The 23188-nt window shown below is 48.1% G+C and overlaps 7 protein-coding genes across 7 annotated transcripts; 3 read left to right on the top strand and 4 right to left on the bottom strand.

Moving 5' to 3' along the window:
• Window positions 1-267: 267 nt before the first annotated feature.
• F5891DRAFT_1186322 (uncharacterized protein) lies at window positions 268-2450 on the bottom strand (the record flags this gene model as incomplete). Its single annotated transcript, XM_041366679.1, has 4 exons — window positions 268-531; window positions 582-1754; window positions 1802-1881; window positions 1931-2450. 4 exons carry the CDS (start codon window positions 2448-2450, stop codon window positions 268-270), a joined length of 2037 nt encoding a protein of 678 aa, XP_041228249.1.
• Window positions 2451-7587: 5137 nt separating this feature from the next.
• F5891DRAFT_1215210 (ARM repeat-containing protein) lies at window positions 7588-10351 on the top strand. The gene is made up of 11 exons (XM_041369298.1): window positions 7588-7668; window positions 7725-8345; window positions 8414-8607; window positions 8670-8750; window positions 8806-8968; window positions 9024-9070; window positions 9123-9192; window positions 9241-9364; window positions 9426-9600; window positions 9649-9724; window positions 9776-10351. The coding sequence occupies exons 1-11, from the start codon at window positions 7597-7599 to the stop codon at window positions 9875-9877; spliced, it is 1725 nt and encodes a 574-aa protein (XP_041228248.1). The 5' UTR covers window positions 7588-7596; the 3' UTR covers window positions 9878-10351.
• A 446-nt stretch (window positions 10352-10797) lies between these two features.
• Window positions 10798-11733, bottom strand: F5891DRAFT_1022841 (uncharacterized protein). The gene is made up of 4 exons (XM_041361251.1): window positions 11331-11733; window positions 11168-11276; window positions 10960-11115; window positions 10798-10901 (listed from the first exon to the last, which is right to left on the bottom strand). The coding sequence occupies exons 1-4, from the start codon at window positions 11606-11608 to the stop codon at window positions 10851-10853; spliced, it is 594 nt and encodes a 197-aa protein (XP_041228247.1). The 5' UTR covers window positions 11609-11733; the 3' UTR covers window positions 10798-10850.
• A 3143-nt stretch (window positions 11734-14876) lies between these two features.
• Window positions 14877-16729, top strand: F5891DRAFT_147164 (uncharacterized protein). Its single transcript, XM_041370673.1, has 3 exons — window positions 14877-15150; window positions 15224-16549; window positions 16599-16729. The coding sequence occupies exons 1-2, from the start codon at window positions 15061-15063 to the stop codon at window positions 16439-16441; spliced, it is 1308 nt and encodes a 435-aa protein (XP_041228246.1). The 5' UTR covers window positions 14877-15060; the 3' UTR covers window positions 16442-16549; window positions 16599-16729.
• Window positions 16730-17106: 377 nt separating this feature from the next.
• Window positions 17107-18453, bottom strand: F5891DRAFT_147087 (mannose-6-phosphate receptor binding domain-containing protein). The gene is made up of 6 exons (XM_041370671.1): window positions 18248-18453; window positions 18042-18191; window positions 17848-17987; window positions 17719-17795; window positions 17602-17663; window positions 17107-17543 (listed from the first exon to the last, which is right to left on the bottom strand). The coding sequence occupies exons 1-6, from the start codon at window positions 18388-18390 to the stop codon at window positions 17171-17173; spliced, it is 945 nt and encodes a 314-aa protein (XP_041228245.1). The 5' UTR covers window positions 18391-18453; the 3' UTR covers window positions 17107-17170.
• Window positions 18454-18526: 73 nt separating this feature from the next.
• On the top strand, window positions 18527-20955 carry F5891DRAFT_1022812 (Ndufs2, NADH:ubiquinone oxidoreductase 49 kd subunit). Its single transcript, XM_041361250.1, has 13 exons — window positions 18527-18823; window positions 18880-18889; window positions 18944-19022; window positions 19073-19172; window positions 19228-19341; window positions 19394-19785; window positions 19831-19929; window positions 19983-20093; window positions 20144-20232; window positions 20286-20368; window positions 20424-20521; window positions 20575-20588; window positions 20643-20955. The coding sequence occupies exons 1-11, from the start codon at window positions 18595-18597 to the stop codon at window positions 20462-20464; spliced, it is 1347 nt and encodes a 448-aa protein (XP_041228244.1). The 5' UTR covers window positions 18527-18594; the 3' UTR covers window positions 20465-20521; window positions 20575-20588; window positions 20643-20955.
• A 1535-nt stretch (window positions 20956-22490) lies between these two features.
• On the bottom strand, window positions 22491-23134 carry F5891DRAFT_146977 (uncharacterized protein). The gene is made up of 3 exons (XM_041370670.1): window positions 23037-23134; window positions 22902-22986; window positions 22491-22852 (listed from the first exon to the last, which is right to left on the bottom strand). Exons 1-3 carry the CDS (start codon window positions 23052-23054, stop codon window positions 22626-22628), a joined length of 330 nt encoding a protein of 109 aa, XP_041228243.1. The 5' UTR covers window positions 23055-23134; the 3' UTR covers window positions 22491-22625.
• Between the last annotated feature and the right edge of the window lie 54 nt (window positions 23135-23188).

Below are 23188 nucleotides of genomic sequence, written 5' to 3'. Positions count from 1 at the left end.
ACAGTGTCAGCGTATTCGGATGAAGCTTGGATATACACAGCGCTGCAAGGCGAGGCGATAGAACGCGGGACATCGGGAAATAATAAAGTTAGGTTTGTGGTGCGTCAGGTCAGGTCAATGGATGGCGTGGCGTGGCGTGGCGTGTCATGTCTTGATGAGTGCTTTCTTAGTCGTGGTTCTTGGGTCCTGAATTGTCGGCATGCGGGGTATGAGAGGCCTTGGAAACCTCGGTAAGGTATCGCAAACCCTCCTCTCCGCATTACCCCCTCACGACCCCTCCTCCCTCCTTGTCATGGCAAACGCGCTCTCAAGGGTAGGGGTAACGGGGTTCACCTCCCCCAATGCCCGCCACGTCCCCACGAAATTTTGTCCTCCAACAATATACCCGCTGAATACCCACAATCCGAGTCCGACCGCAGGATGCGAGTGCTGGTGTGCAGGGATACGAACGAGCGCAACGAGTCCGTCCCATTCGCGGACGCGGCCATAGAATTTGTAGTGGTTCCACGCCTGGCCATGTTGGTAGTCGGTCTGTGAGGGATGAATTAGGTGGTAGAAGATGGGCTTGGGAAGAGGCTTACCTCGCCGACGAGTGCGATATCAAGCACACCGTTACATTTCCTCTCCACACAGTACTCCTCGTCGCTCTCGTAGTCTGAATCTTCGTCCATCGCTTCGAAGATGTCGTCGATGACCGTATCGTACTGTGCAGAAGCGTCTTGTAGGAATTGACCATCGTCGTCACCCACATCAACATCAGCATCTGTATCGCTCTCGTCACCCTGAGATCGCTCGGCTAAGAACTGATCATCATGCTCCCTATAAACGATATTGCACGTCCCACGGTATTGACATCCGCGACAAGTAGCTTCGTCATGAGAATTTGCTAAGCCTGGACGATAAGCTTCGTATGTGTATGTGCGATCGTGATGTTGGAGTTTGAGTTTGCCTTCGGACTGTTGGTCGATAATCAGTATTGGGATCAGTATCACACCAGTGGAAAGAAAGCGACTCGCCAAATCCTCGTGTAAATGCACGCCCCTGGGTATCCAAGCGTTCGAAATGCCATCATCAAACCCATCATCTGCCCCACCAGTCGGTACAGGGTCCTGGGGGTCCACGCAGTGATATTCACGAAGGCGCATGAAGAGAGGGTAAGCGTTCAGGAAGAGCTGTTGTTCTGTGAATTCTTCCGGCATTTGAACATGCTGGAGGATTGCGGCGAATGCATTATCGGTGGGGACTAAGATACGACCTTGCCAGAGACCTGTTGCGGAGCCGTAGGTGTAATGGGCGTTCTTGAGGGATGATTTTTGCATTGGATAGATGCAGTCTGTGAGGCGGTACCAGTCGTCGTCGAGTTGGGAACTGGGAGTTCGAATGGAGTCGGAGGCAAGAGAAGGGTGCTTGACGACTTTATGTTGGTTGAGTTCGTGGACGTCTTCTTGAGTGGGACCGATTTGGTCGCCAAAACCGAGTTGGAAAGCATGTTGACGAGTGAGTGGGAGATGGATTGGGATTCCGATAGGTGTTACTTGGCGACGTGAAAAGAAGATCAATTTTGCAGCCGTGGAAGAAAGTGGAATGCCAATCTCGAAGTCTGTGCGGTCGTAGAAGTGGGTTGTGTGGGCTCTGCCGGCACGGTAGATTGGGAAGGTGCCATGTGCGGGGATAATGGACTGACGGAGGTGGCCGTTCGAGTTTTCTGTGAGGGGCATGGTGAAGTGATTGTGGGGAGCATGAGCTGAAGGATACTAGGGGAGCGTTATGAGGTATACTTGGACGATTGAAAGTGGCTTACGCGAAAGGGAACGATGACAAAAGGGAGGACGAGTCTGATTATCTCGTTGCGTCGGACGGTCGACTCGGCTTTGAGACGCTCTGAGGGTGTATTGTGAGAAAGGGATCGAGGAAAGGTAGGAAGACATACCTTCTGTACTGGTGAACCAAAGCAGCCATAATGCAAGACAGTTGATGGGAGATTCGTTGGGCCAGCCATTGGTATTGGCGGAGTCTTGGTATAGGCGGTTGCGAACAAACTCATCTACGAAATCTGGGAGACCCGCTGCCTCGAGGAGATGACGATTCTTTCCGTCATTCTCAGACATGAGTGCGAAAGAAGCCCAGAAAGCGTCTAGGACGCCGTTATCGTAAATATCCGCCCTTCTGATGCATTTTAAAGCGTTCGAGTACCACGCCAACTGGTGAGCAAGATGGCGAGAGTGGTGAGTACGAGCACCGAGTCGTCTGGCTGATGCGGCTGAGTTGAATCTATAGCGAAAGATGCGAGAGTATAGATGGGTATTTTGAGTGAAAGCGAGGATATTATTTATTTGTTTGCAAGATTGGAGAAGTGGGAGGATGGGGCCATCGTCTGAGATGAGTTCTAGGACGATATTCTCGAATATTTCATGTGGTAGTTTGCAAAGGGAAGAGGACTGGATGAACATGATGAGGGGGGGTATATTGATTTTTGTGTGAGAGGAATGTATTATAATATAAGCAGGTTGATATCTCCGTGATAACCCAGAGATCGGGGATTCCGATCCATTTCGTCATATGGGCGTCTGTCACCCGTTTTGAACCAGTTCATGAACGCCGTTTCTTCTCAACCAATAATAATCATCCTTACGTTTATAAACCCTTGTACCTTGCATACACACAGACAATTATTATCTCCGTAAGACCGTTATCCCGGCCCCGGCTCAATTTAGAGGCCGCATATCCACGGCGATCACGATCGGACCCTCCTGCCCTCTCTTTTCTTCCCATTTCGGTTCACTTCTCGGCTCCTCTTCCTTTCCTCCTCATTTCCGCCATAAAACATTTCCTCAAAGGTTTCCCCAGCGGTCATCCTCTACTCATCGACCCTATTACTAATTCATGTACTGGCCCAGCCTGAGTGCGATCGCATACTCAGTATAACCGGTAATCCTTTTGGTTACAACTTTGTATCACACTCCCTGAGCTCTCAACATCGTAATCTAGTTTTCTCATCTTCCTGGGCTGTACAGTTCATCCATCTTGCCGCGATCGTTTCGTGCCTTGCCTGTATTTAACTCAACTTACCTTTCGCTCCACAGCATCCAGCATGCAATGAACGTGTATGGCACTCCTAGACCAGTTCTATGATCTCTGCTCCACTCCAGCTTGAATCCAGCACTCACCACTCCACATACACAATTCAATACCACCCTCAAAACTGACGCGGATCTTGCTGTATACGGCACAGAATTAGCTCTCAACTCCGCTATTCTCGTGGGCCTGGCCTCGCCCATCCCGACGGTGTCCCTCCACCGGGGTTCCAAAACTAAATCAATGTTAGAGTTGAGTTGACCCAAGTTAGGTATCGTCATATCAGCCCCCATGCGCTTAAGTGAACAGCCCTCAGGTCCTCTGTTCCCCGGCTCCTGCCTTCAGTTAAATGTTCTCCCGCCCGTGGTATCATTTATAACTTTTCCCCGCGCTCAGTCCTCCTGAGTCGTGTTCTTGCGTCCGGGACGCCGTACCGTCACTTAACTTTAAGTATTTGCTTTAACGCCCGTATTTGGCGGCCCGGTCTGTGAATCCGTACACGTCGCAGGCCTTCCCTGGTTCTAGGCCTGATGAGTGAGATGAGTGGCGGGTGGAGCAAGGGTCATTTGGGTTTGGGTCGACTTTTCCCAGGGTTCGTAGAACGTTGAGCCTTTTATCGCTTGTCTCTGGCTGTCACGCACTCGCGGTGTCTTGTATCTGGCAGGACCGGGATTTCAAATATTGGCTGATTCTTAGGATGAGGAGCAAGGCTTTCTTTCCCGTCTATCGTCATCTCATTCCCGTTCAACGCCATCTTCATCTCATCTCCTTCCATCCCCATTCCATCCCATTCCCGTTCCCATTACTACATCCCGTTCCCGTTCTCATTCCCGTTCCCACCACCATCCTATCTCACTGAAATCCTTTTCACATTCACAACATTCATTCCAAACCAAAGCCAATCTTAAATGCGCGTTTACTACTTCATCTCCGCCGAGCTCGTCTTCCCCATGCGCCATCCGTCCATGCATCGATCATTGACGTACACCCAGCCGCTATTGACGTACACCTCAGTCAATATCATGCCATTTTTGATTATTGATAATCGTCTTCCGAGGTTTAAGGATGTATGTAAAAGTATGTGTGTACCGTGACGGCTCTCTTAGCGTCTCCCGTTGGCGCCATCCACGCTGATGAGAACAGTTGCATTGTCTGTAGGTCCGCAGCTATTTGGCACGTGCGTGAGATACTCGTTTCTAGGTCTAGATTCTGGGCCTTTAGTTTTGGACTTGTGACTTACCGCGCACAATCTGATTCCAAAAATGCCGCAAGTCAGGTCTCCGTCACCCAAAACATTCAATCGGAACGCGGAGTATTTAGTCTTGACCTGAGGCGCAGTCTCTTGATATCCGTGTGAGTTGTGATCGTTATCATATGGTCCGCACCTGATGTGGCGTATTTGGACTGTAGGGCCTTGGCTGTTTTCCGTTTTTCCTTTTATGCTTTTCTTCCCTTTTTTGTTTTTGTTTTTGTTTTTGTTTTTTGAGAACCTTCTTCTTTCCTTATGTGTGACCTTACCTATTATCTGCGTCAGGTTATGTATGATGCGTACGAACGGGCCTTTCGTTTATGTATTGTATGATGAGATGATACCGCATACCCTGTACCGACGGTTACACTGACTTTCTACTTTCTATTACTAGGTCAGGGGGCATCAATATCGGCAAGAGCTTACCGTCATATGGCGGTCGTCGGTGAGAATTGCCTTGACTTGGATATAGTTCGTTGATGCCGTGACTCACAGTGGAGATAAGTCTCAAGTATAGTATGAAGGCTAATTCGTGTTTGTCCTTTTATTTGCTCTTAGTGATTAGTCGTCGCTGGCGTTTGCATTCTAATGGGGGCGGTGTCGCCGTCGTCATTTAGTGATGGTGGTGGTGGCGGTGGCGGCGGTGGTGGCGGCGACGGCCAGCGTCGGACCGATGGGGTTTACAGTCAGAATGCTTCCTTCGAATTCGGTGTTCCCCGGAATATCCTGTGTTCTGATTTACTCGCGTGGGGGTGATTGGTGGGCTTGTACCTAGTCCTCTTACTGTCGTTTGGCGACGGTGACCGACCTTAGTAGAAACGCGTCAGCTCGGGGTTTCCCGGAGCGTTTACCTGTTCAAACTTCGCCGCCATGACACACACGCTCCTATTTCCTATCTCCTTACTACTGCAAGGGCGGCGGGTCTTCCCGTATGCACACCCTGTTATTTGGTGATATTCTGATTTGGCTCACCGGGGATATGCGCGAAGGCTAAATTCATGTTACCGCTTGATACAGTTGTCGTTGTGCTATTGGACGAGTGTTCTTGTTTCTTTTTTGGCTCGCGATCGCGACGTGCGCTGCGTTGATCCGTGAGTCGCCACTGGGCGCGAAAAAGGGTGCGTGGTTTTATCATGATATGGGGAGATTGGTGGGCTTTTACTTTGGGCCATTGGGCTTTGGGCTCATGCCTCAAGCTTCTATTGATGTTACTGACCGATGGGGTACTTATTCTTGCATTTTGTTACAGGCAGCTTCGACTTCGACTCGGGTTTTCCCGAGTACACATCATATGGTTTGTTTTTTTCGTGCGGGTGATTGGTGGCTTCCTGTGCTACTGATCATCGATAGAATTGTCTTCGGTTCGATCTTTCCTGGGAGGGTTAGTATCTGATGGATGTTCACTCTCATGCTCCCGCTTCTTCCTTCCGGTGGAGTTTTCAGGATTATATTAAACCTTTGCTGAGTTGGTGGCTGACTTTGGATTCAAACAGATAACGCTTTCGTTCTCAGTTTTCAATCATTCCCAGAGTCGATCGATGGATGAGGTTCTAATCTCGTCTCCAGGGAGATGATCGATTGAACCATCGTTCGTTGATGGATCTGATTGTGGTGGTCTTCAGACTTCATGTCATTGAGGACTCCGAGTCGTCGGCGACTGTCAGGGCCTTCAGTCTTTCGGATTCAACAGAAGAGGTTTAATGATTCTTTGCAGAGTGTAATGCAAAGACTCATTTTAAACATCGTCTGTTGATGAGACTAGACTGGTGTTCTTCTGATCGTCTATTCTGCTTTGTGAATCCGTCCAGATCAGCGACTGTTGGTTCGTGTTGATAAGGCTTCCAGTGTTAGCCCTTCCCAGAATCGAGAGACGAGGTCGACCGATTCTTTGTAGAGTTGTCTGCAAAGACTGCTGGTCTTGTTTGGAGCTGATGAGACTGCTTTCACCCGCGGAATATGGTGAGCTGTACATACTTGTCTCTGAACGACTTGTGACTGACGCTGGAGTTGGTTTAGAGATGCGTTGAAGACTTTCGGCGAGTAGTCTTTCCCGAGTCGATCGATGAGGTCTAGTGAATCGTGGTACAGATCGATGGTGCAGTGAAGCGCTTGATATCATTTTCCGGTGGGGTCCGACTAGGCAGTTCTCTTTGTCAAGATTCTTGCGAGAAAGAGAGTCTATGATCAGTGACCTCGTAAGTTCTCCGCACTCTGATTGAGCTCAAATCTCATATAATAGATATGGCTTTCTGCTATCGATCCTTCTAGATGTGACGAGACTTTGATTCGTTGTACATATCGATGATGCGATGGTGTACTTGGTATCGTTTGTCGGTGGATTGGAATGTACTGGTCTTTGTATCAACGCTGCCTGTTGCCGTTGTCTATTCGTATTATAGCCAAGGTCTTATCTTGCGACTTTTATATTCGAACGCAGCCTTCGTCACTGCTGTGATTCGTTCTACAATACGCGGTTCTTTCCTGCAGATGTGTGAACGCACATTGCCGAGTGATTTGTACGCGTGCATACGGTACTTGTTGCATAGAAATCACAATATATGTTCCAATCTGATCGTCTCTTTCAGGTCCCTTGATTCCTGTGCTTCCCTTGAGGTTGATTGTGATCTTGTGATTGATCGATGGTGTAGGCAGCATCGTACCGACTGCCTGAGGTCAAGAAACACAACTTTTCCCAGCGCTTTGGATGTTTGGATGGACGTGGTCTAGTGGATCATATGACGCTTTGAAAAATGAACCAGTGGTCGTACCTCCTATGTCCATCTAATTAACCGGGGTTCTTGGTGAATGCCTGTCAATCAAGAGGTGTGGCGGGATCGAAGCAGAAGAACCTATTGCCAAAACGGGTCAAATCACGTCTGAAAATGGAATGTGACTGCTTTCCTTGACGTCGTCACAGAACGCGGGGTCGATGGGCACATAAAAACTCGTCGTCTCCATATTTCCCTCTTTCTTTGTGTCCACTATCATCCACAATCCTTCCCCCACCTACCGTCATGCAGAGTACCGATAATGCCCAGTCGTTCATTTCTTTTAGTCATGAATATAGTCCACCGCGTTCCAGGACCACTGCTGCGTCCATTTGGGCCCCCCAGCCTCAGCTGCTGGATTCGACGTGGCCAAACGCTATAGACTCCTTCTCTCGTGACGCTGAGAAGGAGCTGCAGCGCTCCGGTTGTGTTCCGTATGGCCGGAACTTCTTCGTCTCAGGTAACGGAAGTGAAGATGTCTTCGGTCCTGTCGGCCTTGTCGGTATGCCTCGCAAAAGAGACATAGGTGCGATCGGTGACGGTAGGAAAAAACAGAGTCCCGATTTTGACGATAGTGTGAGTTGATCTTATCAAAACAAAGCGCATATATGCTGATTAAAACGACTAATTAGCATGTCGAGCAACTCTTACGCGCTCTTAATCTGAACTCTCCCGCTCTTTATGCTCAGCAGCCTTCTCGTCCACAAATTCCCGACTCCAAGAATGTATCGACCGGCTCTCCGGATTTTTCTCCGAGTTCTACTGTATCTGCGCTCCTTACGCCTACAGATCTTTCTCCCGCGAAAGCTTCTTTTGACTTGAAGATCAATCCACCTCATGAACTAGCGCCTTCGCACTCTACCTTATCTCCTTCGTCCCTTCTGTTTGACAACGGCTCGCCGTTGAGGGCGCACGAATTTATGTCTCATAATGTACACCAGCGTTTTTCAAGCGTTCCTTCTTCGAACCTTCTGCCTCCCAGCCCGTTGCCTTATTTTGAGCAGTCTTCTGAGAATTCTTCCCCAGCTTTGAGCTCTCAGCAGTTTTATGATAGTGCTTTCGCTCACCTCAACCATCCAGAACTATCAAGAGGTTCTTGGCGGCAACCACAGCAGCTATCTGCCCCTTCCGAGTGGTTGAGAGTCGAGGAGAAGCTTGGCAGCGACTATCCCTCCGGCGTCACGATCGGAGAGAATTCTCTTAGGACTTCGCCGTCTCAGCCGTCGTTCCCATCTCGTCAAAACGGAGTTCATGTTCACGAGGTGAGGCTATCTTTCGCCACTCTGTTTCCATTGCATATGCACTTACGTTCCTTTCATAGCCGATCAACTTCCTTTCGCTTTTGCATCCATCATCGTCTCCCCCATACAACGTATTTGTGGCGCGCATCATAAAGTCATCTGACCAGCAGGCTTCTATCTTTTTGCAACAGAAGCTCAAGGTTGCCGATCTTGAGGAACGTCACAAGATTGTCGATGCTATCTGTGCACGCGGTTTCGAGATGATGTCACATCGGTTAGTGTCCTAATCATAGACACGGTCTAATTAAACCTGATATTGATATGCCTGGCTGCTAGTTTCGGCAATTGGGCAGTCCAAAGATGTCTTGAAGCTGCGGCGACCCCCGAAGAAAGGAAGAAGATAGTCAACTGCATGAGGTATGCTCTCGGCTTACGACCACCTTCGTTAAACAGCGTCCCTGATTGTAAATAGGGGACGGGTCGTCGACCTTGCGACCAACTGTTACGGATGTCACGTCCTCCAAAAGGCACTTGATTGTGAGGAGGATATTCGCCTCCTGATCGTTTCCGAGCTTCTCCTCGGGGACCCTGCATTGACTTTGGTGAACAAGCACGCGTCTCATGTCTGGAGTAAGGTAAGAGATCTGTTATGACTCGCATGCCGTTGAAACCTAACCAACATGTATCCAGATCATGGAATTGACATGGACAGCCCCCGCGCCTCCGATTTTCGCATTGTCAGGGTATTTCTTGCTGGAGGGTCAATACCGTTCTGACAAATGTATATAGCGTCAATAAGTCCCTTAAAGGGAAATGGGCGTCTCTCGCTTGCCACGAAACAGGATCACTCGTTGTCCAGGTGAGGATGTCGGTGCATGTCATATAACTTATTTCTCATGCTCTACAGCATGCATTTGAGAACCTTGAAGAGTCCGCTAAAGACGGCATCATCGATGAGCTGCTCAATCAAGGACCTACCGCGTTCGGTGAGATTGCAAAGAACCAGTGGGGCTCGTACTGCATTCAACACAGTAAGTGCTTCTACTATTACGGACCTCTTCCTGGTGTCTTACCGTTGCTTCTTTTATCTAGTTCTAGAGCACGGGTCTCCGAAACACCGTCAAATGTGCCTGGACCATATTATGTCTGACCTCCTGGATTATGCCACAAACGAACAGGGGTACAAGTCTGTTACAAAGGCTCTCAAGGAAACAGGACCCGAAACTCTAGACAGGATTGTAAAGCGGATGTGTGAACCTGCGAAGGGGTAAGAACTTTGTGATCGCTTTCTATTACGACACTGATCTCACAAAAGTGGCCGTCGAGCGATGATCGTGGACTTAGCGCTGTCGGTCACTGGTAGTCAACTGATTGCTAGCACGTTGCCTCAGGTACGCCGTGTTGCCGTTAGTGTCTACTGTCAGCCTCATGTTCTTTTGTAGGCGGACAAGGACCAGCGTACCACGCTCTATGACTGCATTCGCGGCCATATTGTGACCCTGCGCGGCTGTAAGACAGGGTCGAAGGTGATATGGCTCTTGTAAGCTTTATCTATGCGTTGCTTCCTTCTTTGTTGATGTGAATTCTGATCCTTCCGCAGCGATAGAATGGTTCGATCGTTCATTTCTACCTCTTTTTTTATTCTGACTCGTGTCTAGCGTGCCTATTATGGCTATTGAGAGGATTCCCTGTCCTGCATTCTCTCCATTCCGATTTTTGACATCCACTGCAATATTCTCTTCCCATCTCATTTCGTCTCGTCTTCATCCACGGCGTCTTCGCTTCCTCGATTTGAAAATGTCTCTTATAACAGGCAATACTTCGGTCAATACCTGGCTGGCCCATCTCCACCATTAATCTCGGAAAAGTACCAGAAAAAGCTCATCTGTCTCGCATTGCAATAACAAAAGCAGTCCTAATCGCATCAACATCAATATCATCAAGTCTCAAGTCGCATTCGCAATTTCGCAACCGTAATCGTATACTACGCATCGCCGTCTTCATCTCAGCCTCACTTGCACGAACAATCTTCGCACTCAACTCTCTCGATATCGAATTTCACGCCTGCTTATTTGCGTCGCTATCAATTTCCTCGCTTCTTTTTTCCACCATATATACCGTGCACATCAACTTCCGTTGTCAAGCCTCCTGTTTCCCCGCTCGCTGCTGCTCTCAGCACGGAATGGAGAGCGGATCATGTGCGTTAATCCATCAAATTTTCGTCATTATGTCAAGCCCAGCTAGAATTCCTCGCATGATCCATCGAACAGCAGCTCAGTTCTATTGTAACAACTTCTTTTACTTTTACCAATCCAAACGCATCATCGCATCTGTAACTGTTCTACTACACCCACCTTCGTTTGTAGCATCACTTTGTCGTCACATTGTTGTCAACAATGTTATCAGTCGTTGTCCAGTTATTGGACCCTTGAAGATTTCAGAGGGAACGGCTCGCAAACACACGTCAAGGTGGTACAATATGATATATTATATGTCGAGCGACGATAGAGATTGTAATCAGTTTGGAACGACAGTACCATCTATCAGATACAATACGCCGTTCTGTGCCTGTTGAGTATACAATCAACAACGCAGAACGCAGTGCATAAAAGATGGCTAAACCGACCTCCTTCATCCCAATTATGCGCACTCCATCCTCCAAAGTCACCCGCATCCACTCAGGCGAGTCAGGCCTTGTGTTGGAAACAGGGTTGAAGGTAACGAGTTTCCCATCTTGCAGCGTTTCATACGAAACAGGGATATCGGATAAAGAGATACGAGACTTGACGAATACATATGAGGGAAGATTCGACAGGCGACAACAAATAACTTACAGGAATGATGTGGGCAGAGACCCATCGCTCTACATTTCTCTTAGAGCTTTCATCCAACTCTTGTTCTGATATCCCAATACGAGGCTCTACCGGCTCCGGACCTTGGTGTCTGCCAAGCCACACCTTTAATCATGTCCGTAATACACACGATTGTCATACTCACGGTTTATGTGCCAGTGCCATGACAGCCTTGTTCGTCGGTACGAGCATCGTAAACCAAACAGACTCAGAAGAGAATCTAGATGACAACTCCGTTTCTCGAGCATACGAGTAATAAATGCTCGCTGAAGGCTCGATAGTCAGCAGGTCTGCGAGCGTGGGCTGGGAGCTGGTGAACGGTGATGCGATGGTTTGTGGCATTGGTGGGATTATGATTTGCTCCTGGAGAGAAGCGGATACTGCGAAGGGGAGGATGAATGCGAGGAGGAGTGATAGACGCATGGTGATGAGTTTGGTAACTGGCGCTCTGGAGCTTCAGCCAAGAGGATCGAGGGTGGTCGGAAATTGCCGTGGTGCCCCAGAGTTGATGGCGGCCGTATGTGACGATCGAGCCGAGCGTAAACTATGGCCAAATTCATTTCAACTTCCATTCCATTCTATTCCTCTATGATCTGTCTATTCTGTCAGGGACAAGCGCTCCGTAAGTACTAAGTACTAATATATTTCGGTGCTACATGCTGAAAAGACATTAAGAACGCCCCCACAACGATTCGCGTAAGACAGTAAACAGATTTCACATGATCCGACACAGACAACATCATCTCATTCGATCGTTTCGTTACAAGATCGCGATAGGTCCGCCTTCAATCGCAAAGGCACAGAAATTTCCACCACTGCACCATGCTGATCCGGTTCGCCGTGCGTTGCACCCCTACTTCGCCACCGGTAGTCCAGTATCGAATCATCATGATCATCGATGTCCAGAGTCCTGGATGCACGTTGCGAACCCCCAGTGGACGACATGCCGCAAGTACGTTTCCATACTTTGTAGAGTCGCACTTTAGATATATGGTCATCTGAGTACGGTTTGACGCCTTGAATGTAAGTAATTCTTACCAACGAAGCACCTGTACACATTAGGAGCGGTCGCCTTTGGCTCCGAACCAATGGGCTGGGAGATGAATCGAAGCCACGGCTAGGTATATATGCAGGGCTCAAAGTCTGAAATATCGAAATTTATTTTCTAGCCAACAAGTTGCGCATAGCCACGACTAGACGCTACACGCAAAGTGATTTAATAAATAAGGTGGGAGGACGCACGCAATTAATCATACGCCAATGCTGACGAGCACTATGCGCTGAAGAATGTCCTCATCAGAAGCCGATGACTAGACTCCTTCGCCTCTATACAGACAAGGGTAGCGTTCTGGGCGTGACCCGCAAGATGTTCGGACATGCGTCTCCGGCGCGTGAAGACCTCCAACACCAAGCCGTGAAAAAAAAGCTCGTTCGCATCTGGATCGTCGTCCTCCATTTTGGATTGAGTTCTTCATGAAACGGCACTATTGATGATGGGATCCCACATGCCACTAGCACTCTAGCCCACACATGTGTTCGAAAGTCCACCTGGTATCCGCACGTTCATCACAGATGCTAAGCTCGCCGTCTGATGGAATCGGACAAACTTCTGCATCGGTCAACTCGCGAGCTCGGGCATGTTGATTATCCGTCCGTGAGTATGTCAGGACATTGCAAGGATCACGACATGCATTGAGTGAGGTTACTTCCGTCAAAGATCAGATCGATCATCCCAGGGAAAGGAGCATGCTATGCATTAGCCTCGAGTCTTGACTACTATTATTCACACAGCTTTATTGCTGGGTATTTGCTCGCTCATGGCGGAGAGCTGTCGGTGTATGAGTACTCGTTGCCGTTGCACACTTGGCATTAGTGAGGACAAGGAACAGCAATCCGCACTCTTGATATGTGAAGTAGTGGGGGGTCTCGACGGGAACGTTGGTGGTACTCTCTGTGGATGACTTTCCGGTGCTTCGCGGAGCAGAGACAGCATAGAGCTATCGAACATCACGGAGAGAGAATTAAGGTCGTGAAAGTTTCTGTATCTTCGATGATGGGGGAGAGATCCTTGTTCGAATGCTTGAACGCTGTCTCCTGTGACTGAGATGGTCATGCATAGTCATTGATACGTTAAGGTATTTTTTGGTCTAGATTCAAGAGTTAAGTTGGTAATTGAAACTGAATGTTGCTAGAAAACTGCTTGTCGTCTGATGTGTGTTTTGCTTAGAACACAGAAGTCATAAGGCGGGTATTCAACGTTCGCGCTCCGGACACTGCAAAAGATCGACACTTTGAAGGAAATTCGTCTTCGTGGAGACGCGGGTGTAGGACTTGTATTGGGTACCTATACAGGATAAGGTTGTTTTGAGTTTCTCAGTAACATATTCTTATAGCTGACCGCATTGTCCTTGAGTCATAGCGAATAGATGGTCATCACACCTTGGACAGAGGGCAGGATATGCGTACCTGATGGGACTTCAGATGCACCTGAGAGTAATCATTTGATCGGATGCGACTCAAGAGCGGGAAACAATGATCAGATCATCAAATCTGAAATCTTGTTCGTCTCCAATGTTAAAGGAAGAAAATTGCATTGATGGTCATGCACGACTTAGTTGAAGACGAGTCTGGCAGAATTGTTTGTTATCGTGAATGATGCCTCTTGACCGTGCGACTGTGATTTTTTGGTCGCCGAGCTGAGCGACTCGGATTGGTCCCAAGGATGTCTGGAGCATAGGAATCGCGTTAGTGGAAAGTTGTTTATCTTTCAGTTGATCGTCACAAGGTAAAGCTTGAGGAAGCTTGAACAGGGATCTGGAGGTGATGGTATTAAGTATCTCGAAGAGTCGAGGGACATACTCAAGTCAGATGGTAACTCGCACCGTGTCACAGTCACTACGACACGAGGTCACCGATGCGGCGTGGGAGTCCCGGGTCCGGGTGGTTTAGACTCCTACGAACCCCTCTAATAATCGACAACCATGGCACAGCAGCCAGGACAATATGCTTACAGCTCACACCGACACAACGTGATGAGTTTAATGAATTTCTACTCCACTCAATTCGCCCGAATATCCTGCAGTCAGTTGGAAACTCGCACGAGAACTCCAGTCCCACACAGAGTCATGCCACAGTCCTCTCTCTTGTTCTTTCTTCGGCCACTGTTTTCTTTCCCCTTGGGGACAATACAAGAATATCCTCAACTACAGGAGATAATCTACGACACCTGAAAAACTGGCGTTTTATCCCGCATTTGTGAGAAGCCCAAGCCGCCGTCTTGGCAGTGTAACCATAGGTTATGCAAATTCTCAACTACGGCATTGATGTTGCCTTGTCCTATTGTTATCCTCACCAATATTGTAACTAATCAGAACCACCCCAACCTCATGTAAAATAGCATGTGGAATTATTCCTTATTCGACCCGAATCAACGTTCTAAAATTTCCTAGAGCCCTTCAACTTCGTTAAAGCTGGTCCTCTTCGACTCCTTGAGAGCCGCAAATTCAGCCGCAACATCATGAGCTGATATACTCTCTTGACCGGCAAGAAGGTCATCTGTGCTATCAGATCTAATTTACATCACCGGGTCTCAGATACCCTGGAGTTCTACGAGGTTCTGCCACTGCAGCTTCCACAATCACACGTCACATTTGACAGTGTCACAGGCATTACTGTGACATAAATCAGATAACCGCAACCTCATCTACGATTCGACGTACAACCAGTATGCATCAGGCTCTACTTGTCCCCGAAGTTGTCTTGCATATCTTCGCGCATGTGAATGAATCGGGGAACCATCATATGCCGAGAGACCATTGTCTCGACAAACTCTTGCAGCGCTTGCAACCACATGCAAAACCTTCTACGAGCCTGCAATGGATTTTCTTTGGTCTGACATGAATAGGTTACTACCACTGCTGGGCTGTGTAACGAGGTTGCATCCAATGATATACCCTACAACACAGGTTAGTGCGGACGAGTCCACACGAGATCAATGTCCTTTTTTCGTCCATTCGCTCACCGAACATCTCAACACAGCAATCCTGGTCTCGGGGCATCGAGCCACTATCTGAGCTCGAGCGCAGTCAATTTCTCCGTCATTCCTGCCGTGTGCGCACCATGAGCGTGTCATCCGATGATGATTTTCACCTCCTTCGTTCGTTCCCCTACGACACATGCGTGTTTCCAAAACTGCAATCATTGTCCTGGGTGATTATATTCACAAGATACTTGCGCTTCTTCCTGTCCCCTACGCTGCGCAGTTGTTATATCGCAATAATTCAACCAGATTTAGCTCGGCATTCTATCGGGACCCGCTGCCCTGCTCTGGAGGGCTTGGATATCGTGACAATGGGGACCGTGGCACAGGCTCCACATCTGTCTGAAACCATCCGTTCATGCAAGGCGCTCGTACGTCTGCAATGTCCCCCGCTGAACTCGGCAGCATGGAAGCACCTCTCCACTGTCCCTACCCTTCTTAATGTGTCGATATATCAAGAAAGCTTTTCGGGTTCCCTGTCCAGATTGGACACGCACAATCTCACTTTTTCAACTTTCCTCAACGTTACAACTCTTCGGTTTTGTTTTGCACCAATCACAGACATCATCGCAGTCATACAACATTCAGAATTCCCCTCGCTAAAAGAATTTGAGTTGGTCGACCACATTTTACCTGGGGCAGAACTTCTACCGCTTTTACGAGCGCTGTCACAGTGCAAAGCATGCAATACCCTTGAAAACATTGCCATTTCCGACGATGATCCAGAAGTTGAAGTTGACGAGCCCTCGGCCAACTCTTTTGCAGTGACTAGGGAGCTTCTTTGTTTCACGCAGTTGCGATCCCTTCGGCTTCATGTTCGTTGCTCCATCAACCCTGATAACGTCTCTATTTTCGAAGCCACGTCAAGTTGGCCCCAGATCCGCAGTTTGTCGTTGTCCGACCCGCATCGTCGACCACCTCAAGTTACCTTCCGCGGATTTTTCGCAGCGCTTAGTCAATGTCCCCACTTGCATGCCTTGCATGTAGAAATAGATGTCGCAAACATTGATATCAATCCTAAAACCGAGTCATTTCAACACACCTCCTTGAAAAGTATTGGCTATTACTCCTCTCCGGCAGTAAATGCTGAAGCTGTCGCTCACATCATTTTCACCATGCTCCCCAACGTTCAGCTTGCGGACACTTGGGGCGACGTTAAAACGCATCTCAAATCCCTCAAAGCTTCTTCCAGTTTGCAAGGTACAGACGGTGGCTAACGCGAGTGAAGAGGCACAAGACGAGCAAATAAAGGCGATGGTATCGTTGATTCAGTTGACCGTGGCTGTTCATGTAGTTCCGATGATGGCCACAGCTTCAGTAAATAGGTTCGTTTCAGTTTGTTCTTGATGCAACTAATTTAGAATCATGTCTCAGATCTCATTCCCATTGACAATCGATCTTCATCGTACGTATCACATAAGACCATTGTTTATCACAACCTGTAGTCTCAAACACTCCCTTCATGAATCCCGATCCGCTGGCCCTTTGCGATGCTCGATCATACGACGCAGATTGTCAGAAAAGCCCTGCATAGAGGATAATGCAGTGTCAACTGTCTTGCAATTTGGCCAAAACCGTAGAATCACCAGTGTAATCAAAGCATGGCCATGTAAAGCGTAGACAATACCACCGTCAGTGCCTCAAATGTATTTCAGCAATACAACACCGATGTGCAGTGGTAATCTTCCCCCCTGGAGACTGATATTGGTCGAGGGAGCCTGGGTGATTTTTCCTTCCGTCTCTTCAGGAATAGTGATCGCAGACAATTATCGTTCCTACGCGCCGACTATTCCAGAGTTCAAAAGTGATTATGAGTAGACCACTTCCTGCAAACGTGCACGTGAATGATTGGATCATGCTTGGTGACCACCTGGTGGTGTGCATGAGTGAGTGGTAACCAATAATAAGTTCCATCCTAAAGATACAGCATATAACGTACACATGAGTCATGATCGTATAGTTCCCAAATCATCCACACCCTGCGTGCCATTCGACATATCATTTCTCCGTACATTAGTATCTTGCAGTTCCCGATTATGCTCATCTTCAAGGGGATCGGCAGCGATCATCGCCTGCTCCTCATCCCTTGATGACCATTGATAGGATGCAGGGTTGACGTCCCTCGTCAATCTTGCCCATCTATTACCACTGGAGCGAACATTGTCTAACGCGGACCGGAAGAGCTCCATGCAAAAGTCCATGACTTCGAGCAGGTGAACTTTGGAAAGCCGGGCCAATTGATCAAAACCGCGTTTTCCCAGGACAAACCGGTTGTACAGAGTGCTGAAAACAATGAGAAGCATCAGAAGGATCATCATGCTGAGAAAATTTTATTCAGCCCATCAATAAGATAAATGTTTTCGTCCACATGACGTACGTGATCACCAAGAACACAATTAATCCTGAGATAAGACCCCTTTCACCTGTGGGACAAGCAAACTACACAATAGGAAGCTGTCAATTAGGGAAGATGAAGGTGCACACAAGTCCGCACATGTGTTTGCCACTCAACCGTGTACTGGCAGGCTTCGTTGTCGTCTTCCGGAAATTGGGATATTACCACCGGTTTGCCTGGATGAAACGTCAATCACTGCATCCCTCATTAAGAAATATAACAGCCCACCAGCTCCATAGACAGATGGGTTACAAAGAAATCTGATGGAAGAGCTCCCATATAAGTTGTCTTCCCCCGGGCAGGGTGAACCATTGGAAAGATGTAACATTAGCCCCGTGTCCCTCATTTCCAGGGTCGTATTAACAAGTCTGCATCCATGTCGGTCAACTGTTGAGATGGTGTTAGAACTGCATATTACGTACCCTACGGCAAAGTCGTGGTGGTCTTTCCGCACTAGACCAGCAATGTCAACATTGTTGGGAACTCCAGTGCTCCAGGGCTCGGTGGTCACACGTCGACAGACATTCAGGTAGAAAGAATGTCCACCTAGAGTCTTGAACTCATAATCTTGACTGTCAGAACAGATAGCCTAAACAAATGCAATGTCATGATTACACCTGGGGCATACCTAGCCTTCAACGGATTCAGGTTGTAGTAGTTGCCTTCATGGTGCAAAGTGCATGGAGCTTCATCTGCAAGCGCCATAAGGCCAGATCCAAGGAACATGGATATAGCCCACAACAGAGCACTCAGCCCATTGGCGTAAAACATGGTGCAGGGTGCCAGCAAGACTAGTCCAGCACCACCATGATGTGGTTGCGGGGAGACGTGTGAATATTGTGGAAATGACCCCTCGCATGGGGGTGCCCTATTCAGTTCACCGCACTAGCCGATTTACGCCGCGTTTCGTTGACGAACCTCATCACAATCTCCTTCCTGCGAGAAAGTCACCCTTCGTCTCCATCGACGACGGTTATGGCCAGTACACTCCTGCGGCGGCAACTTGCGCTGCCGAGGCGCTCCCTTTTGCGCTCATTCTCCTCCTCAGTCGCCCGTCGTCAGCCAGAGGTCGTACAACCCGATACCAATGGAACAAACAATTTGTATCAGACTCATACGGTAGAAGACTTACAAGGCATGAGCGCGGCAGAAATTCTGAAAGAGACCGGGACAAGAGCAGACGCGAAGTTGCGGCACTTTACTGGTGAGCATTTCTTTTGAATGTTGTTTTGACCGAATCAAATAAACCCACTCGATCAGTGAACTTCGGGTGAGTGTCATTTATAATATTTGCATTGCGTCCAAAATTTGATTAAATTCTTAGCCCCCAACACCCTGCTGCTCACGGGGTGCTGCGAATGATCTTGGAATTGAATGGAGAGGAAATTCTGCGCGCTGATCCGGTACGCATTTCAGTACAAGTGCCCGAACAGGATTGCTGATTTCACTCCAGCATGTTGGTCTCCTCCACCGAGGAACTGAAAAGCTGATTGAGTACAAGACATATGTCCAAGCTCTTCCCTACTTCGATCGGCTCGACTATGTTTCCATGAGTGAGCGAGGTTTATGATAAGAGGCTTGCCCAGTGCTCAAGTGACCCCATTCTAGTGACCAACGAACTATGCTACTCGCTCGCAGTCGAAAAGCTCCTCAATATCGAGGTTCCCGAACGTGCAAAGTGGATTCGTACCTTGTTTGGTGAAATCACGCGTATCCTTAGTCGTATGTCACAAACAGAATGCTCCATGAAGCTTGTGCTTAAAGTTGGTTTTAGACTTGATGGCTGTCTTATCCCATGCCATGGACGTTGGTGCTCTTACCCCCTTCTTGTGGGGCTTTGAAGAACGCGAAAAGCTCATGGAGTTCTATGAGCGTGTATCTGGTGCTCGACTCCACGCCGCCTACGTCCGTCCCGGTGGTGTCGCCTTTGACATCCCGCACGGTCTCCTGGAGGATATACACATATGGGCAACGCAATTCTCTTCTCGTGTCGATGAAATCGAAGAAGTCGTGACCGGCAACAGAATATGGAAACAGCGAACTGTCGGGATTGGTGTAGTAACTGCCAAGGAAGCCCTGGATTACGGCTTCACGGGTGTCATGCTACGAGGTAGTGGTATCCCTTGGGATTTAAGAAAAGTGCAGCCTTATGACAAATATGATGAGGTATGACTTTCGTGTTCTACAGCCACGTTTACTCACGTGTCACAGGTTGAATTCGATGTCCCGGTCGGAAAGAATGGTGATTGTTACGACCGGTACCTTTGCAGAGTCCAGGAGTTCCGCGAGTCACTGCGCATCATCCACCAGGTTCGTAGGTTCGGTCAATTAATCATTTTAGATTCAACCATTTTCATCTTCAGTGTTTGAACAAAATGCCGATAGGCGTCATCAAGGTAGACGACAACAAACTCGTTCCACCACCCCGTGCTTCGATGAAAGAAAGTATGGAGGCACTGATTCATCACTTCAAGGTAACTTCTTCTACACGACTACATCCGACTGCCGCTGATCATTTTCATAGCTTTTCAGCGAAGGCTACTCAGTACCACCAGGTGAGACTTACAACGCCATTGAGGCTCCTAAGGGAGAGATGGCTGTTTACCTGGTCTCGTGCGTAACATTTCAACGCTCTGTTTAAAAATCATCAATTGAGCGACATTCAGGGACGGTACCAATCGCCCATACCGATGCAAAATTCGTGCTCCCGGCTTTGCCCATCTCGCGGGTTCAGACTTCATGATGAGACGTATGTTATTCACACCTGATTCGAAACATTGACTGAGATACGATTTGTTTTCTAGATGTGAGATCAACAAATATGATCCTACCATTGAACCACTAACTGTTCCTCCTTCTATAGCACATGCTTGCTGACGCTGTCGCCATCATCGGTACTATGGTATGTACCCCGTGGTTTTGTTATTCCCGTCGCTTATCGCTGTTGCCGAACAGGATCTTGTGTTTGGGTGCGTTTCTGATCTTTCGTTCTATACGATGTACGCTAACGTATATCCATTTAGTGAGGTGGACCGATAGACACTGCCTACCAATGTATACCATGGTTCTTTTAATATACAGTGATATCATGCGCTTGAACTGATGATTACCTCGGGTTATTGAAACAATTCGTGACCCTCGGTTCTCAAAAACGCACTTAATGTGCACTCACAAACTTGTCTCGCAATCTCCAGATGGCCTTCACTTTTGCCGTTCGGTACTCAATGCAAGGTTTTGACACGGTCCACGTACTTGCTGTTTGCTCAGATAAAGAAAATACCTTTGGACGAGTATGCGGATTGAGGATGAGTGGTAGCGGTTGGAACGAGCTACCTCGATTAGCTTCTCGAAATCGCGCACATTTTCTAATCACACTAGTAGTACATTGATGAAAACTAGACATGCCGTGACATTGAGGAAATTCAGACAGTGCGAGTACCCCCCAGCAAGGACACGTCAGGAAACGCCGTTCATTTAGGTGAGACTATCTGTACTATCTTTGGCCCAGAGTTGCAAATTGCAATCATCATCATCTTTCACTCGTTTCCTTCGCACAAAATTCTCAAGGATAATTACTACATAAGTGATGGGGGCACGCCCTACATCACTGCACTTGGGGATTCGAGATGGGGCCGGGACATGGGGTCCCGAGACTAGATAGTAATGTCCTACATAGAGTCTCACTCTCAATGGACAAAAATTGGAAACAAAAAATAAAAAAATAAAAAAATTACTACATAGCTTGCTGTGTGTATTTTTATTCCCTACTGGAAGTGCTTGCGGCAGCGAAATACCTCGTCTTTCATGTGATACGTCACCAAACATGATCCAAGGAAAACGTCTGCTTCTGGAAAATACGCTCCACCAAGGGGCCGGAATCCCATATTCGTTGGGACGTCCTGCATGAGATCCTTTGCCTGAGTTTTTATGTCACTGGACATCATGGACCAGATGTTCCCCAGAACCCCCAAGACACGATTGGATCACGTAGAGTTTTTGCGAATGTCATGGGCTGCATCTATCTCAGGGCTTATCAGATGAGTCAGCCAGTCCACAAGTGCCATTGGCTGCCACAAAAAAAGATGGAGAAATGTGTCGTCGATCGAGAGGCCTGGTAAACGAGAACGGGATGGTGTCTGGGAGAAGAGCATCGTCCGACTGAAGCTAAGGGAGCCAAATATTGGAATCGAGAAAATTGGTAATATTGCGGAATTCTATGACGCGACGTGGCATTATCGGTCAGATTGGGCAGAAATGCGAGCGCTCTTTATCGTCTTCAAGTGAACTTATGAAGTTGACCCACCACCGCAGACAATCGATCATTTCTTCTTCTTGTAAGATCCTCTGTAGATCATTCACCACGTCCGAAAACGTGTACATCCGGACACCATACTTCTCAGGGAGTGTCAACCAAATTAGGTGGGTCGCCAGGTGACGTTGGAAGTTGTGTAGGCACCATTTTCATGAAAGAGGTAAAGTCAGGGTGAATCTCCCGAACGTCCTTGGTGTGACAGATGCCCGAATTCGTCAAGATGGGGGAAATAGATGTTGGAGGAATAGTCGAAACAGTCATAAAATGCATCTTGCAAGATTTTCGACACTTTGGCATCCGGAGTGGACGGTTGGGACGTGAAGTAGCGCATAGCATATGAGGCCTTTTCTTTTGAAGCTGCCACCCGAGCGTCAGCAGTTAGGACAGCGACACCGTTGACTGTCCTTGTGGATCTCCTGTTCATATACGAGCCTCGCAAGGAACCTACCTACATACAAGGGTTTCTGATTCCATTCTGTGTGAATTGTCAATACGCCTCAATGGGAACCAACCGAGAGGCTGGCACAAACTTGCAATGTGGCCGTTTCTAAGATAACTTTAACTCTACGAACCAACTCCAAATGCCCCGATCTTCTGTTCGTCCGGGTTGGGTAAAAGTCAGCGCGAATCATTTCGGAATTGAACCATCTTATCAATCTGCGTCAGTCGTACCCAGTCCTTATCTTCGAAATAATCACCATTGTTGCGAACAACTCATTTGTACAGCGGTTGGGATGCTGAGCATTAGTAATTCCGAGGGCAGCACCACCCCGAGCTCACCTTCGTTGTGAGCAAGGCCGGGGGTCGTGCCATTAATTCCATTTGCTCCCGCAGGATGTGTAGCGTAGTCCTTCGTCTGAAACTCTAATAGGACCTTCTTGGCTCTAGCGTCGTCGGCATTCTGTAACAATTCTCGGAACACTGAGCACATTTAGTCAACCGCGCTACCCAACATAGTGGCTTGACGAACCTGTAAACTCTTCGGGGTATCGAGCGAGTACTTTGTCGACCAGCGCACGCTGGTTTACTTCTAATCTCTTTGGCGTTCTAGTCGTCTGTACACCTCTTAGTGCGAGCGCCTAATTTAGAACCATTTATCACCAACCTTGCTCAGGCTCGCCATATGTTACGCCGGTGGCCTAGGTTGCTTTGCCGGTGTCCTGTCGTTGAAAGGGTATACGGATAGGAAAGATGTTATGTAAGGCGCGCTCGGAATAATACTACCTTCGAAAAGAACTAACGTCGGCTTCCTGAATG

The sequence above is a fragment of the Suillus fuscotomentosus genome, assembly GCF_016647785.1.
Source record: "Suillus fuscotomentosus strain FC203 chromosome Unknown F5891scaffold_16, whole genome shotgun sequence".
NCBI lineage: Eukaryota > Fungi > Basidiomycota > Agaricomycetes > Boletales > Suillaceae > Suillus > Suillus fuscotomentosus.
This window is presented reverse-complemented; position numbering and strand designations above follow the sequence as displayed.

What these genes read in the sequence shown, in the direction of transcription:
- F5891DRAFT_1022841 (XM_041361251.1), bottom strand. Translation starts at nt 11,608, where the DNA reads ATGCGTCTATCACTCCTCCTCGCATTCATCCTCCCCTTCGCAGTATCC. An exon ending in ATGGCACTGGCACATAAACC is followed by an intron (nt 11,277 to 11,330) that starts GTGAGTATGACA and finishes GTGGCTTGGCAG; the next exon opens with ACACCAAGGTCCGGAGCCGG. An exon ending in GCATAATTGGGATGAAGGAG is followed by an intron (nt 10,902 to 10,959) that starts GTCGGTTTAGCC and finishes TATACTCAACAG; the next exon opens with GCACAGAACGGCGTATTGTA.
- F5891DRAFT_1022812 (XM_041361250.1), top strand. Translation starts at nt 18,595, where the DNA reads ATGGCCAGTACACTCCTGCGGCGGCAACTTGCGCTGCCGAGGCGCTCC. An exon ending in AATCACGCGTATCCTTAGTC is followed by an intron (nt 19,342 to 19,393) that starts GTATGTCACAAA and finishes AGTTGGTTTTAG; the next exon opens with ACTTGATGGCTGTCTTATCC. An exon ending in CTTATGACAAATATGATGAG is followed by an intron (nt 19,786 to 19,830) that starts GTATGACTTTCG and finishes CACGTGTCACAG; the next exon opens with GTTGAATTCGATGTCCCGGT.
- F5891DRAFT_146977 (XM_041370670.1), bottom strand. An exon ending in ATACCCCGAAGAGTTTACAG is followed by an intron (nt 22,853 to 22,901) that starts GTTCGTCAAGCC and finishes AAATGTGCTCAG; the next exon opens with TGTTCCGAGAATTGTTACAG.
- F5891DRAFT_147164 (XM_041370673.1), top strand. Translation starts at nt 15,061, where the DNA reads ATGGATTTTCTTTGGTCTGACATGAATAGGTTACTACCACTGCTGGGC. An exon ending in TGATATACCCTACAACACAG is followed by an intron (nt 15,151 to 15,223) that starts GTTAGTGCGGAC and finishes ATCTCAACACAG; the next exon opens with CAATCCTGGTCTCGGGGCAT.
- F5891DRAFT_1215210 (XM_041369298.1), top strand. Translation starts at nt 7,597, where the DNA reads ATGCCTCGCAAAAGAGACATAGGTGCGATCGGTGACGGTAGGAAAAAA. An exon ending in CTCGTACTGCATTCAACACA is followed by an intron (nt 9,365 to 9,425) that starts GTAAGTGCTTCT and finishes TCTTTTATCTAG; the next exon opens with TTCTAGAGCACGGGTCTCCG. An exon ending in TTGCTAGCACGTTGCCTCAG is followed by an intron (nt 9,725 to 9,775) that starts GTACGCCGTGTT and finishes GTTCTTTTGTAG; the next exon opens with GCGGACAAGGACCAGCGTAC.
- F5891DRAFT_147087 (XM_041370671.1), bottom strand. Translation starts at nt 18,390, where the DNA reads ATGTTTTACGCCAATGGGCTGAGTGCTCTGTTGTGGGCTATATCCATG. An exon ending in CCCATCTGTCTATGGAGCTG is followed by an intron (nt 17,796 to 17,847) that starts GTGGGCTGTTAT and finishes CGTTTCATCCAG; the next exon opens with GCAAACCGGTGGTAATATCC. An exon ending in CGGTTGAGTGGCAAACACAT is followed by an intron (nt 17,664 to 17,718) that starts GTGCGGACTTGT and finishes CCTATTGTGTAG; the next exon opens with TTTGCTTGTCCCACAGGTGA.